At 32.2% G+C, this 17,575-nt stretch overlaps 1 protein-coding gene across 3 annotated transcripts in view; it reads left to right on the forward strand.

Annotated features, from left to right (window-relative positions):
• The window catches only part of esn (espinas), a 350,301-nt gene that overhangs the window by 321,048 nt on the left and 11,678 nt on the right, over positions 1–17,575 (forward strand). For all 3 annotated transcript variants that reach the window (XM_085822642.1, XM_085822643.1, XM_085822641.1), the window contains 2 exons: positions 225–428; positions 16,312–16,648. In XM_085822642.1, coding sequence (XP_085678768.1) covers positions 225–428; positions 16,312–16,648 — 541 coding nt within the window. The remainder of the gene's footprint in view (positions 1–224; positions 429–16,311; positions 16,649–17,575) is intronic.

Below are 17,575 nucleotides of genomic sequence, written 5' to 3' on the forward strand. Positions count from 1 at the left end.
GGCCCTTGTAGTGATGCAAGGCTAATGGCTATTAAATAAAATGCCTGGCCATTAAAAAAACAGTTTGTAGTACTAGCCTTTTTTATATAAAAGAATTATAAGAATTATAGTAAATTGTACATTTAATCTTTTCAGTTCCTTCTCTTCCTGTCTTATATATGAATATGTTTATTGTTTTTTCACTTGCAGCAACTGGCATTAATCATGATACTTTCTTCCTATAGTGTGAAGAAGCCATATCCAGGGGAGATATGGCTGTATTCGCATCCAGAGCAGGGCCCACCTCTTGCTGGCACCCAGGATGCTTTACATGTTGCGTCTGCAAGGAGTTGCTGGTGGATCTCATCTACTTCTTCAAAGATGGGAAACTATACTGTGGACGGCATCATGCAGAAAGTCTCAAGCCCAGATGTGCAGCCTGTGATGAAGTAGGAAGTCCTTCCTTCTAACTGATATTCTTTGCTTTTTTAACGTCTTTCCCAAAATTAGTATTAAGAAAGTATTTTTCTCCTTATGCTAATAAATAATAACTAAATATTTTATCACAGTAATATTTGTTTGTAAGGAGTAGAGTGTAAAAATTCTTAGTGGAGTTTATTAGTAAATTATTCCATAATACACAACAAGTCAAAGGAATCATCCTGTTACAAAAGGTTATAGTAAACAATGCAATTGACCCATATTACCAGTGATACATTAAATTAAATTTTGGCTATCCTAATTTCCTGTCATACATATGCTCTGTATGAGATCCTTTTATGTCAGGATACACATGCAGTCTACAGTCCATTTCATTCCACACACATTGAAGCATATTGAATGTGATTGATGAGACAATATAGATAATGCAGATTTTGAATGTACTGTGATGGCAATATCAGCACAAGAACAATATGTTTAACATATCAGGCCCCACAAAAATATGACAAGGATTCAGGTCCAAGTTAGTAATGCATTGCGTCTTTGGGCTAAATTGGATGTAGGTGTTCGATAAAAATATTTCTCATTGTACATCTGTAATGTGTGACAGGAAACTTGAATAGTCAAATCAAATTAGAAAAATAAAATGCCAGTGTAGAATTTTAAATTAGGTTAAAATGTAACCTTGGTTTAATGTAAATTTTGAAGTATCAAATATATACATATATTTACTATGTGATCGTAGTTAAACTTTCCTTATTCAGAGCACTCTGTAGTTGTAACTAAAATTCCAATTGATTCAAAAATTTGTAGATAGACAGTTCAAAGGATGCTCTGAAATATTTAAAAAAAAAGTTTAAAAAAATTTTTTTAGCAATCTAAAGCATATTGTTCAGCGGGAATCCCCTCATTAAATTGTAAAATGTGTAGTCAATGAACAGGGTGTTCAACAGCTGACCGTAGCTGATCGCCAGTTATCTTTCACCTGTGCAACGTTACACAGCTTTTCAGATGTCAGCCAAAGTTGCAAGTTTTTTCCAATAAACCACGCTCTTTAAATAGTTCCATAGCTAAAAATCACATGGATTGAGATTAGTAGATCAGGCTGGCCAAGGAGTGGGAAATGAGTGACTAATTACCCTGGTATCAATAAAATGTTGCCTCGAAAACCTCTATTCTCAGAGGCCATTATGTGTAAAGGCATCATCCCACATAAAAGTGGTAGACGCAAGGCTAATGAAGTCAAGGTAAGAAGAAACTGTTGAGCATGACACAATATCTGAGGGTTGTTACACAGTATGTTACAGAGAAATTATCATAATTTTCCTCAAAGAAGAATGGTCCAAGGACAAATTGGGAAATGAATCCACACCAGGATGGGAACTTTAGGTGAGTGTAGTGGAATTGTGTGGAAGGCATGTGGACTTTCCATGGTCCAGTTGGTATTCATGCTTCTCTTGAGATAAAAATGTGCCTCATCACTGCAGAGGATGTTCTATGGCCAAGAATCATCGACTTTCATTCAGGCAAGAAAGTCGGTGCAAACGATAAATAACAGTCATTGTCAGTGACAAGCAGATGCTAGTTGTGGCTACTCTTAAATAGAAGTGAACTATTTTTCTCAGTAGCTTCCCTGCTGTTCCACAAGATATGTCTAATTGTAGTGATATTGCATGTACCCTAGTGACATCATGCTTATTCATCAGTGACTGCTCGAGAATGGCTCTTGCCACCTCTAAAACAACTTCACTAATAGGTTTTCGCCTTTTGCCATAATCAAGTTTTTCAGAATCCAAATATTATGTTTGTCACACCTTGTAGAGAAACTAGTTCTCAGCACAATTTCTTTTGACTCTGAAATTCACGAAGAGCTGATACAGAATTATCCTGATTTTTGTAAAACACGGAAATACGGGGGTTGTAAATTAAATAGTGGCAACTTAACCTTGAAACTCGCAGAAGGGTAGACATGCGCAAATAAGATATGGGAGCAGTGAGGTGGCACTGTTGTCGATGTGTAGAGTGCAGAAAACAGTCGATCTGCTTAGAAGGGTAGTTGTTGTGTGGCGCTAAAGTGACGAATTTCGTTTCCATCGCTCTAAAGCATGTTTTCAAAAGGTGATCAGCGATCATGGCTTAAAATCGAGGTTAGCCATGGCAAAAATGCAACAGAATGCTATTGAGGATTAGTGGAAGCCTGTGGCACAAATGCTTTACCGTATAGGACAGTAGCACGATGGGTTCAAGCATTTCGTTCAGGTCGGAATGAGACTGTGGATTTGCAATGCACAGGTCGGCCCTCCATTCCTCAAGAGCAGATTGACATCCTGAGCGATCTCCTTACCATAGATCGCCTATGGACTGTCCGAGAATTATCCTTAGAGGTTGGTCTGAGTCATCAAACGGTGTGGCGCATAATGAAGAAATCTCTCAACATGAGGAAAATTGCTTCCCGCTGAATTCTACATCGACTAACCGAAGTACAGAAATGGCACCCACTTGGAGAGATACCGCAATGAAGGAGACGCATTGCTGCAGTGTATTTTCACCATTTATGAGACAGGGGCACGAGCCTATCAGCCTGAATTAAAGCGTCAATCAAATGAATGGTATGACCAAGGTTCGCCACGTCCGCAGAAATTTCGACAGGAACCCAGTCGTGTGAAGGTTATGCTGATTATGGCATACTGAGATGGTGTGATTCTTACACATGCTGTACCTGAAGGACAAACTGTCAACGCAGATTACTATTGCCTATTCCTACAGCATAATCTGCGTCCAGCTATGCGGCACAAACGTCCACGTTTATTGCACAGCACAACAATCTCCTTATCATATTGCATGACAACGCTCGTTGCCATGTCGCAAACAAAGTCACTTTTCTTTTACGATGGTGGCAGTGGGAAATCCTGGAACACCCTCTCTACTCATCCAACATGAGTCCTTGTGACTTCGATCTGTTTCCGAAGTTGAAGGAGCCCCTCCGAGGTCACCGATTTCATGACATTTCGTTTGTGCTCCATGCAGTAGGGCGCTCGGTCGCTCACATCAACAATCAACACCTTGCCACTGGTCTACAATGGCTTCCCGACATTTGGCAAAAGGTTATAAGCTTTACATAGAAGGCATGGTGATTACATAGAAGGCATGTGATGCAATTGCACTTCTAAGTTCATTAAAATTGATTTATACCTATGTTGCCATTACTTAATTTACAGCCTTCGTAGTTTCATAATTAATGCATGATCTCTGAAACTAATACATTACAAAGTCCATAATCCGGACTTGTCGGAACTTCGGCGATTCCAGGTTAAGGGTTTTTCCGGATTATAGATCCTCAATTTAAATCTGGTAAGATGGCATGCAGAAATTATACAATTAAAGATATGAAACCAGAATTTATGAAATAAAGAGCAATTATGATCTAAAAAATATCAATATTTACAAAATAAAAGCTTATTATTTATTTGTTTACTTTATTAAACATTTCTTTGAATGTAAGTTGTTTCGTTTATTGTGCTAAACGCGCATACAAATAAAATAATGCATACAAATAAAAGTTTGTAGCTTTGAGGTCCAGATTACAGACTTTGTACTGTATTCATTATAATTGAAAGAATGCTACTCACTCAAGAGCTCTAAAAAATGTTAAAATAGCCCGCAATTATTTATTTGTAATGTGCACCCTAGCCTTTTTTTTTTTTTTTTTTTTTTTTGTTCTTTCAGTGCATCCTTTGAATTGTGTCACTACATATTTTTGAATGAATATGTATTTCAGTTACAGTTACAGAGTACTCTGAATAGGCCAAGTTTAATTATGCTCACCCTGTATATATATATATATATAACCCACATAGCACAAAAACATCCTTGGGATATCCCGAGGATGTTGCTCACGGGATATGCGCACATCCTCAGGACATCCCGGAATATCCCGCGAACCTCCTAAACACCTCCTCCTGAGTGCTTAATGTCACATTCCGGGATATCCTCAGGACATCCTAACTAAGTCCCATCGACAGCGTGCGGGATGTTATTAGGATATGAACTCCTACTTACTACATCCTCAGGACATTCCGGGATATCCCACTAACCTCCTAAAAACATCCCATTATATCCTAAAAACATCCTATCTATGTCCCATTGACAGTGTATGGGATGTTATTAGGATTTAAAGTCCTACTTACTACATCCTCAGGACATCCCGTAATATCCCAGTTTCCTCCTAAACTCATCCTCCCGAGTGCTTAATGTCACATCCCAGTATATCCTCAGGACATCCTATCTAGGTCCCACCGGCAGCATATGGGATGTTATCAGGATTTGAAATACTAGTTACAATATCCCTTTAACCTCTTAAATACATACTCTCAACTGCTTAATGTTACATTCCAGTATATCCCCAGAAATCTTCTTTATATTCCAGTGAAAGTGTGTGAAGGTGTTGTGATAACCTGAAACTTGCTTATTTTCCACAGACAGTCTCAGGTCCTCCATCTGTGGTTACTATGGAAAAATAAGAAATATTAAGAATTAAGAATATTTATTCAATTTATTTTCTAATTTGATTTTCAATTTATTTAATAATTTGTAAATATATCTAAAACTGAGCAAAAGACTTTAAATGAATTATTAATACAAAATATTATAAGAGAAAATTTTGCTTTAAAATATGAAAAATCTTTCGATCATTTTTAACCATTCAATAGCCCAAAACTGAATTCGTCGACATATTCATAATTAAATTATTCTACAAATTCAGTTCTGACTACAGTTAATTTGTATTTAAAATTCAATAATAAAATTAAGCATTTAATAACTTTTAAGTAATGAACCACATGTGTGTAAATTTTGAAATTCTGAACTTAAAGTCGGTTACTGATTGAATCATTATTCATGGCTACAATACGATTAAACAGTTCATGAGTTCGTCTTGCTATCTACTGTAATGGAGCGGAATATTTTCTTTTCTAATCAATTTTTTATAGAAGATATATAGCTTTCAAATTTAAATGCACTGTAATTATCTAACGGCCCAAACATTTTTACATCTTCGCAAATATGCAGTAGGCTGTGAACATTATGAGAAATACAATCAAAAGTCGTTAATCCGGACTCGTCGGGACTTCGGCGATTCCGGATTATCGATTTTTCCGGATTATAGATCATCAGTTTAAATCTGGTAAGATGGCATGCAGAAATTACAAAATTAAAAATATGAAACCGTAATTTATGAAATAAAGAACAAAAGAACAATTATGATCTAAAGGGTAACAAAATTTACAAAAAAAAAAAAAAAAAAAAAAAAAAAAAAGCTTAATATTTATTTGTTTACTTTATTAAACATTTCCTTCAATGTAAGTTGCTTCGGTTCATGTGATAATACTTTCTCTTTAATTCTATTAAACAGACATAATTTCTTGTTTAGTTACAAAGTTCCGCTGTTCAAGTCCTATAATTGCTGTGTTGAGAATACCGACTAATTTGTCAATCGAAATGTTTTCGTTTTCAATAACCTCTGGGTCACTTTCTTCACTATCGGAAGCGAATTATAATGACGAGGAACTTGATTTAAATCATATCAAAGACAGAATGAAATACTACACTTAGTATGGAATTATAAACCAAATAAAATAAAAACATCTGCCCTGAAGATAAGGATAGTGTTGACAGATCAACTCCCAATCCGCCGCGTGAAATTGATAAACAGATTTCGGATCTCAAAACATACTTTCGCTTTGTAGATACAAATTACATATTATTAAATATATATCGGAAATTCTATTTGACATAATCTTTCTAATCTATCATAATCTAATAATGACGTTTCTGCCCCCCCCCCTCTGCCGCAGAGCAGCGTGAAATTGATAAACAGATTTCGGATTTCAAAACATACTTTCGCTTTGTAGTAAATATATATCGGAAATTCTATTTGACATAATCGAACGTTCAAGCTTACTTTTATAAAATTGCTCTGACAGTCTGCAAAAAATAATAAGCCGGATCCAATTCGAAGATTAAGGAACAACGCAATCGGCAACATTAACTGAATTAGATAACTTTAGCTTAGCGTATAACTCCGTTACAATTTAAACGCGCATGCGCACAAACATATTCGCAGCCGTAAGGGTCTTACCGTCACCACCGGAAAAACAAGGCCTCGTCACTGCGATCGTGACGTCACTAGTAGCGGGTAAAGGAATAAACGGGCTCGCAGCTTCTAGGCAGCGCGAATTTTCTTCAAAAATTAGAAATTTCATTTTTTATTCCCCAAAATAAAAAATAATGTAAGTAAATAAAATTCTTCAAAAAATTTAAGTTCAGGTGAATTTTCGCTGTATGCATGAATATTTCAAAGGGCATTTAAAAGACTGACACACAATGGTTTCCATACATTTTCCCACCATGTTAGCCAACAAATTCATTTTGTTTTTACTGTAAGAACCACAATATGTACATTATTTTTCCCTTGAATGACAAGAACATCTGCTTTCAACTTTGTTTATATTAGCGCCGTAACGAAGTTTGCTTGCTGTATGTTTAAAATCTATGGTTAAATCTAAATCAAAATATGCATATAGATGAAACAAATTCATGTCCTTAGACATAATCATAACAAGAAAAATCTGCAAGCAATAGATCATCTAATGTAAGTTTTACATTATGGTGGTGATGATATGGAAAACTCAGATATTTAATTAGCTATATTTTTTCTGACTAAAATTTAATCATTTTCTTACATGAAATATTATACAGAATAGCAAAAATATATTTTATTGATTTAATTACAACATTTTTCTTAAATATTAAAAAACATATTCAAAATGATGTAATGAAAATTAGAAGCTGTATAAAATTTAATAAATATAAGCTTTGATGTATATTATTTACACTTAATATTTTATTGACACTGCTATATAGAATAACTAAAGTAACAAGTTTTTAGGCAGTAACGTGAAAAATAATGTTTGTGTACGGCATTTATTACTTTTGAAACCAATTAAACAAAAAACTTAATTTAACAAAAGCTAATAAATGAAGTAGTGGTATATTATAATGCATGAGGATGCTTAAATTATTCTCTACCATATAAGTTTAAGCTACATGAGATAAACAATATTTGAAATAATAATAGAAGGTGATGTATCTTGTGTTGTTTATTTACATAGCATACCATATAAAATTAATTATATTGAATTCAGAAAGAACTAATAATTAGAATCTAATAGTGTCAAAGCATTTATAAGTTATTGTCTAGCATATGAAATGTAAGTTAAATTAGGTTAGCAGTATATGAAATGTAATGGCAAGTGACATTTATGCACTTTCATTTGTCTACAGAATTTGACACAGCATATAAAATTAATTCTGTTGAAACCAATTGAGCAAAAACAAGAGAACCTAGAAAAAGCTAGTGATGGTGTAATGATATACTACAATATAAAAGCATTTATAAGTCAGTTTTCAAGTTATGCAACTAGGAGAAATTATGTTCAATTTCCTTGCGTTTATGATCTTTGAAAATTTTGGGTATTTAAAATGTCCCTTGCATTTTAATTATTATCAAACTGTTTCCACATTAAATTTATAAGTTTTAACACTGGTCATAAACACTGGTCTATTAAGAATTTTGTTGTTTTTAGCATTGATAAACATTTACAGGAATTATTAGGCTTTTCATAAAATAATTTAAAAGGGCAAGTAAAATTTTGTGCATTATTCATGTGTACAGAACATAGCATATAAAACTGATTCTACTGAAAGCAGTAAAAAAAATTGATTATTTTGAAACCAGCTGAACAGAAATTGAATGGAGAAAAAGCTAATAAATGTATTAATTATTAAAATAAGTTAAAAAAACAATACACAAAATTTTAATAATATTTTATTTAATGCACTGCAGCTTCTCAGAGCAATGAATAATAAATGCACTTTATGTACATGTAATATAGAATGAATTCATAACTGATATTTGCAATAATATATACTCATTTAAAAAAAGCCATTAACAAAGAAAATGGTTTTTTATGGAAAATTTAATTAGCATTAAGTTTCACAGTTTGCAGTTTTCGCTTTTTTGTTACAGGCATGTGATCATTTTTTTTAGTACAATAATTTTTTAAAAAACAATTTGTAGATGTTCTTAAAATTATATTTAATAAAGTGTCATTGGAATGGCCATTATCACAAGTTTCATTGACTAAGAAAAAATCACATTCATCAATAATAGTAGACGATAATTCAACAACAATATTTCTTTGATTATTTTGCTTCAAAAACTTTTTTTCATTTTCTTCGCTTAATAATTTTTGTATTACGACATAATTATAAGTTACTGCAGTAACAACATCTGTTGAGGGGAAGAGTAATTCATTTCTGTCTAAATTTCGTATAAAATTATAATTTGCACTTAATTTTAGATTTTTGTCAAGGACAATTAATTTAAAGCAGGAATTACATCCGAGTGTTTTTGCAGCCATATATGAGCAATAACCGGATATATATGTTAAGACTGGTAACACATTTTGAATATTTTGAAAATCATTTTCAGAAATATTAATATTGAACTCTGAGCATAAGTCTAAAACATTTGAGTTATCATCTGTAACACAGTCTTCTCCAATACAGTCGATTAAAATGTTCCCACGTGCTACTGATCTCAGAGATAAAGGTTGAAAATTTTGCATTCTTAATTTTGATTCACTTTCAAAAATTTGTCTTACTGATATTAGGTATTGAGATCCAGCAAGCATGCGATATTTACTAAATCGCTCTTCTAATGCATCTGTCTGTATCTTTCCTGCAAGAAAATATTTAAATCCTAACTCATGAAAACAATACTTAGATAATTCTAATAACCCATGTGTGGTGTGAGAAACAGCTAAATGCGTTTCTTTTGTAAAGGTCCCAGTTGTGGGAGCATTAGCTTTCCAAACATCTAACCATAACAGAAATCTTTTTAAAAACTTTTCATTCAAAGAATTATTAGGCAATATTGGCATTTGCAATGGATCATTTAGCCTCTGACCTTTCAAAGGTGTTTTAACATTGACAATATTCCACCAGTTATAAATTAGTTCTATGAAACTTGCAGTACTAGCATAATTTAAAATATTATTCTCCTTGCCAATGGTAGAAAGAGCAACAATAACATAATTGTTAAAAATACTGTTAACAAGTTTGACATTTTGTCTCTCCAAGTTTGATGGGTTGAGGGATTTTAAGGATAATCCATATGCATATTTTACTAAAGAATTTGACTCAATTTCATAAAGCTGTTTTAGTGATTTAAATGAGGCAGTGGATAATGGTAATTTCTCAAAATCATCAAAATCAGAATAATAAAATGCTTGTTCACAATTTTTTTGATTCAACCAGTTATTTCTTATACTTTTAAAGATATGAACAGAATCGATGATAAAAAACAAAGGATCACTTTTATTACATGGGTGTTGATAAACAATACTTAACTGGGGTGGGGAAGAAAAAAAAGACATTGCTTTTCTGTTTATAGCATTATTATCACTGACAACTTTAAACCCTAAACTATGTAAACCAATTATTGTTTTCTTTAAAACTGAAAAAAGGTCTTCAGCTTGGATTCTTTTAATGGGCAATATATGTACAACTTCTTTAAATGATGATAATAAACTTTGTATCATGAATACATATGCTGTATTTGCAACACTATTACTGTTATATGCCATACCAACAACATTTCCTCCCTTATAGTCTATGTATGGTTTTATGTGTATTTCATCCAACATTAATGTAATTATAAGGTCTTCTGAATTCAAGCCATCTGCTTTTTGTTTTATGAAAGATAAGAAGTTTTCATCAGACTGCTCTTTAATGGGATTAGTATTAAATCCAGAAAATATTCTGTAAATTGTTCTTGGATGTGGCATAATGATATTGCATGAACTTCTAAAAAATTTATATGCATGGGGAGAAATGGAATATAAAATAACGAAGAAAACATACATATGTGATGAATAACGTATGCATTCCTTTTTACAAATAAGATTGGACAGTTGTTCTGTAATGAATTCAACAGTTTGTTGTTTATCACTATCATCAGTCTTAACAGTTTTCAATAGAGTAATAGCTGTTTTTATAACATTGGAAAATAAATTTTCATTTTGTGGTTTAGAAATATTCAATACAAAGTCTAAAACTTCAAACAAGCTATTTATATTATTTATTACTTTAGGAAACACTTCGTTATCTATTATTTTTAATTCTGATTTACCGATAAAAACATGACACATTAAATTTTCTGCCACTACTACTGAAGCTTCAATAATCGGTACAGACTCAGTATCAATAATAAGAAAAACAACTTTACCGTCTTTGAAAATAACTGTCCAAGCATCAGGAACATTCTCAGACTTTATGCACGATAAAAATTCACTAAACGAGTAAAAACATTTTTTTCTGTCGTAAATTTCTTTACTGGTTATGCTTGCAGCAAGAGCACTCTGTATATTGTTTCTATCAATTCGAACTCTTCTATCATCGGCACTTTCTCTTGATGTTGAAGATTTACCTGATAAATATTTTGGACAGCCAGGCAGCTGTGAAGGTACAGCATCCTTTCGAAGCCTTGGACGAATTAAATTAATTTTTATTGAAGTTCCTTTTTTCTCATCAAAATGTTCGACTGTTCTTTCAATATCTGATTCGACAAAATGTTTCTCTCAAACCTAAAGAGAATGAAAAATTCAGTATTGAGTATCATTGTAGATTCATACGAAAAATCTTACAAATAATTTAAATGTAAAATGAAAATACAGATTTCCATTCAGAAATAAATTTTGGAACCTGAAAAATACTAGCTAAAATTCATCTACCTAGTACTTCAAGACATACTCTACACATTATGTACTGGAATGATGTGTATGTATACTGAAATTCAGCTGATATTCTAGAAAGTTTTTGCTTACCTAATATTAACTTAAATATTGTACTTTAAATAATATCTCACTAAATTTCATTACAGATTTAAATGCTTTAGAATTAATGACGAACTGTATTATTTGTTGATTTATGTATCAGGATAATTAATTTCAGATTTTATAGAATTCAAATTAAGTTTATAACAACAATATCATATATAGAAGTTTAATTAGTATAAAAAAAGCAACAATAAGGCCTAATTTTTTATCGCGAAATAAATCATAAGTTTAAAAAATTGATTGTACGTACCTTAGAATGATTTGATGGGATGAAATTCTGCCGGTGAATTGCACGGAGCCATTTTCTGCACAACGAATCCGATTTGGGTATAGAAAACATCTGTACTTTTTCAGTGTTTGGATAGTTTCCTCTGCAGTTAGGAACACAACAAGTATAAACCATCCTTCAACAGATTATTAACAAATGAAATATTATTAAATGTTTTATGAAATATAGAAATTTCCCGCTAAAACTACAAGCATGCTTGCACGTTGACGTTACTACTGAAAGGAGCGGTGACGGTTTGTTATGCCTACTAGTCCCTGGCTGACTGACGTCACTCGCAGCAGAAGGGAGGCCTTGTTTTTCCGGTGGTGACGGTCTTACGCGCTCTCGTAAACGCCTGTGCGCATGCATGAACGCGACGCATGCGCAGAAAGTTTGTAGCTTTGAGGTCCGGATTATAGATCATTCCGGATTATGGGTGTCCGAATTAACGACTTTATGACTGTATACTGTTTTTCATAATAAAGCCCAAAATTTACTATGAAGAGTTTTAATAGAGACTATGCATATTCGTCAATTGCCGTCTGATTCTGTATTTTGCATAAGAGTCTAATCGAAATATGAAGTAGTAAAAAATGATCATATAGCTTTTTGTTAAATTAAAAAAAAAAAAAAAAAATGTGGGCTAGTGTACAGTAAAAATTAACGGTATTCTGTAGCTTTCCAGTGTTTCAAATTCTCTTAGAGTTGGTTCCTTGGTTTTCTTGCAAATTCAATTGGTACATAAGGCATTAAAACTGGTCATTTTAAAAAAAAAATTAGTTCAACATTTTTATGTGGTAATCGTGCTTGTAAGGGGCCTCCGCCTATCCTAATAGTAATCATTTTTTGTACTACTCTTAAGCACACAAGGGGCATAAAGTCTAACAGAATATTTATTAGTCCTATATTTGGAATATTCCTTAAAATGGGATAATCGTTTTGGTAATCATCATCAGTCAGTTCTTCTTGAGACATAAAAATTCATATTCCAAATCACAGTTTGAAATGGAACTTAAAGAATATTTTCTAGCGCGAAAATTCGTCACAGGCTTTTTTCATAATTAAATGCTACTTCATCTTGTGACGAATCTGATAATATACGTTGATTTATTCTGCTGTAAATCCATCTTTTAGATATCTGAGATAATTTTTTTTAGTTCTGATCATTTTTGTAGAATAAAGGAAAAATTTTGAAACTTACTTTTCACACTCTCTCAATGTAACGCTTGCAAGCGTCAGCAAGTCAGTTCGTAACTGAAAGAGAATTTGGAACGACGGCTTTTAACGTTTAGCAGAATAGCTGAATTCTGGAAATCAGAAAGAAGTACGTGTACTTTCCACTTTGTGGGGTTCTTCAAGGATATCACCATTACGGAGCAATTAAAACCATTGGGGGCGTCCTTTGTTGTGAAGGGATGTTTCCCTTGTAGGGGATACAATGAAGGGAAGGTCTGACACATAAATCTGTCACGTTAACAAAAGAGAAATCTTCTTGGGGCATCGGCTACAGAAAAAGTGCTCAGAGGTGTTACATTCTGAGCGGAGTTCAGTTTCTCAAAAGCAAAGAAAATTTGAGAAGCAGTTTTACGAACAATGATAGTGATGGAAACAAACATTTAAGATTTTCAACTGCAATTGTTATTTATAGTATAAAATAAAGTAATAAAACTGCTGAGTTTAAAGAACATGTTTAATTTAAAAATTAAATCATTTTAATTTAAAGTTTGAACATCTATTTAATCCGTTATCTAGTTTTGAGTTTTCATAACAACATTTAACTTTGAGTTATATACCTTGGAGAAACGTGTTTACTGCATTTTCTGGATGTTACAAATAAATTAATAAAGCAGTAATTATTGTTAAATTATGAGGAGTCATGTAGCATTGCCGGCATAACGTATAAGACTGCAGAGCTTCGGATATATTTTTTCGCGCTTTGTTTAGCAAAGACCGAATATTTGTATGGTTAAAGAGGTAGCAAAGTGAGGTTTGAGGAGAGTAAGAACTTAATGTTAGTTCTTCCCATTCTTAAACCTCATTTTCCTATTTCAGAGAGGTAAAAAATCAGTTACTTCTTACCTCAGTCACTTTGAAAGACTAATTCTCATTATTAAAGAACTTACCAGAAAATGAACGAAGAAACTGCAATGCAATTTTTAGCCAAATAAAATTATTCTTCTGTTTATAAATTCAAATTAAAGCAAGTTAAACCTCGTACAGACTAGTTTTTAACTGCGTCTGTAAACTAAAATTTCGTTTGTTAAAAAAAAAAAAAAAAAAAAAAAAAAAAAAAATTATTGTTACTTATTACTGCACAGCACTAAACATCATTCATTACTAATATAATAGTGTAACAGATAAAAAAGTACTTTTTTCTTTTGCAGTTTCAAAATATAGTTATTTCTATGCTAAGAACTATTGATGAATTTAATAGAATACTTTTATAACTTGATATTTCTGATTAATGCCTCAGAGATGGGTAAGTGATTAATGACTGATTGCCGTACAGAAGGGCTCAAGTTCGAATGCCAGATAAGGCATGGATGTACATCATGCCCATCTGTTCACAGGATCATAGGATTCATAGGTTCATAGGATCATAGGATAAGTTCATAGGATGTCTTCGTGAAAGATTTTCTGAGTTAACCTGTAACGTAAATAATATTTGTGTTCAAAGATATTAGAAAAGTATCTAAAATAATGTTTACAAAATATATTATGTAGCAATTAGAATTTAATCGTAAACACAGTTTCAATATGAAACTCAAAACGGCTGAAAACATGTGCATATAATTTGTAAGAAAGACTCTGATCACTAGACACTGTGAAACAAAAACAAAAATTTGAAAATATTATTAATTAACACTTACAGCCAACATATACAAGACAAAAACTAGTGTAAGCATAACAATTAAATTTTCATATGCAGAATAGGTAATCCATAGAGTAAGATTTCGATTATTATAACATGACTTGCGAGTGGTACAAGGTTACTTTACTTTAATATTTTCAGATATGAGCTTCCATAAAAAGTAAGTACTGAAGATATCTGAGAAACAACATCCTCAGGAGATCTTCATATATCCCGGGATATTACGACTTGAACAGGACATCCTTAAGATGTTGATTTACGAAGTCCTCAGGATATCTGAAAATCAACATCCTGAGGAGATCTTCATATATCCCGGGACATTGAGATTTGAATAGGATATCCTCAGGATGTTGACTTAAGAAGTCCTCAGGATATTTGAGAATCAACATGCTCCGGATATCCTAACTGCTTCCCGGGACATTGCGACTTAAAGAGGATATCCTGAGGATGTCTTGTGTTATGGGGGAAAATATGAAAGAAAACTCCTAATTTTATTTAGCAATAGTCCTTTAAATAAAGTTATATTCCCTTCTTCTCAAATACTAAATATATAAATCTGAAGAGCATCATCTGAAAATTAATCTGCATCATGCTTTTATGTAAGAAAAGCTTTGCAGGTATATTTTTATATCAAAGGTATATTTTTCTATCTAACCACAGTTCAAAATTTTAAAAAAGTAACCAAGTCTATAAATACTGCTGTTGCTAATTGTGCGCCCTTTTTCCTGCTTTGCCTTGCTGTCTGACACACATAGTTTGCTGCTTCAGATAAGCTGTACAGAATTGTGGGGTGTATAGCACACCCATAAATGATGATGTATGAACATATTTATATGTATCGCATTATAGTTTCATAACAATCACTTTATGTGTAGCGCACCCATAAAATGATGATCTGTAAACCTATTTATGTGTATCAAAACTTGCTCTGTTATGAAATAAAGCTATGTTGAAACAATGGCCATGCCTGAAAGCTTCTCATCTCTGTTATGTCATCTCTTATTTACATGCAGCTGATTTTCTATATCTCAAGATATTTATAGAATTATATGTAGAGTAGCACTGAAAATTATGCATTTATACTTTATCTGGGTTCAAGCAGTATAATATAAATTAAATATGAGTATTTTAATTTTTATGGCATTCCTGAAGCAAAAAAATTATAATCTTATAAAATCTATTTCAAAAGTATGCCAAAACTTGAAACAAATTCCACCTGAAAAAAGTGCATCAGTTTTAAAGGTTGTGTAAAACTAATTCATTTTATATATTTTTTTTTTTAATTTTACTGTTTCTACAAAGGACAGTTTAAAACCAGTACTTTTAAATTATTGAGTTACGATGTAAAAAATATCTTTTGGAAATTTATATTTGAAAACTTATTATGCCAAACTGTCTTAAACAATACTGAGGCATGTCTTGTGGACATTGTCTCAAAGTTAAATTAAATATGAGTACATTGATTATTACATTGGTTTTCATAATATTAAGTAGTTTCTTTTATCAATTCAGCTATGAAAAAAACACATACCATCATCAATATTTTCCCTTTCTTCAACACTTTTATAAAAAATTATATTTATATATCATATATATTTGTTTATGGTTTGGAGACCTGGCTTATTTGATTCATTACTTGAAAAATTGGATTATCTATGTAGCAATTCATTTATCAGGTATTTAATTAGGCAGCAGTCTTTTCTCAGTACTCCATGAGTATAAATAGAAACTTTTATAAAATGCTTTGAAATAATAAGGAAAATGAAATATTAATTTTTGATGTTTTCTTTTAGATAATCTTTGCTGATGAATGTACAGAAGCTGAGGGACGTGCTTGGCACATGCGCCACTTTTGCTGTTTTGAATGTGATCGTCAACTGGGAGGAGAACGATATGTTATGAGGGATGGTCGTCCATTTTGCCTTCACTGTTTTGATGCCACTTTTGCAGAATATTGTGACTCATGTGGTGATCCCATTGGAGTAGATCAGGGACAAATGTCACATGAAGGGCAGCATTGGCATGCCACAGAAAATTGCTTCCGTTGTCATGCTTGCCACCTTCCTTTATTAGGCAGACCATTTCTACCAAGGAGAGGCCTCATTTATTGCTCCGTCCACTGTAGTAAAGGCAAGTATTCTTCATATCTAGTTGGTGAATTGATACTTTTATCATTAGTTTTTTATACTTTCATATTTGTAAGCATGTCCAGATAAAAGTAATGTGCCAAGTAATTTGTCTGTTAACCATTGTTTTTATCTCTTTTGCTTAAATTTCTCTAACATTTACTCACTGTTTACATGCATCAGCATACTAATATAAATTAAAAAATAAAATGTATTGATTTTCATAGCATTCAGTACATGTATATTTTGAACATATTTAATGATCTCAATAAGTGCTAAATTTATCAAACGCAACTTTTACTTTTTATAGTCCATTGCATATATTTTTGTTTTCAAAAATGTGCGTATTTCATATTTTGATGTACACTGATTACCTACTTAGAAATATTGATTGTATGCCGTGTGGACACTGTGTGATTTGCCTGTGTGTGATATAGGAATTTTTAATTATGAAATTTCATTTATTGTATCTTGCTTTTTGAGTTATTCATAGACAGTGTTGTTCAGTTATAGAAGACACTCCCCCCCCTCTTCCTGTGTTGATTTGATACAAAACACGATTAATTTTGACTACTGTAAAACTTTAAAGTCCAAATAAACAATAGTTTGTTTATTGTTATTCATAGTTCAATGATTCAGCACCCTGTTTTAACAAGATCAAAGATATTCTGAAACATGATTTGGTAATCTACAAACAATATGCTGGTGTAAAATTACAAGATTCTGTCAGTGTCATCTCCTCATGCTTTGCTTGTTAAAAAACACAGATATTTTCTTCAGAGAAAAAGGGAAAAAAATGTATTGAAAAGAATTAATATTATTACAGTAAAAGGTTGTTTTTGGAATGCTGATCCCTGATACATGAAATTTCCAGATAGTTTAACTTATACAAAATGGAATGGTAAAAAAAAAAAAAAAAAAAAAAAAAAAA

This window comes from Stegodyphus dumicola, chromosome 8 (genome assembly GCF_044657685.1).
Source record: "Stegodyphus dumicola isolate Sdum_Otavi_A_Nest chromosome 8, ASM4465768v1".
Taxonomy (NCBI): Eukaryota; Metazoa; Arthropoda; class Arachnida; order Araneae; family Eresidae; genus Stegodyphus; species Stegodyphus dumicola.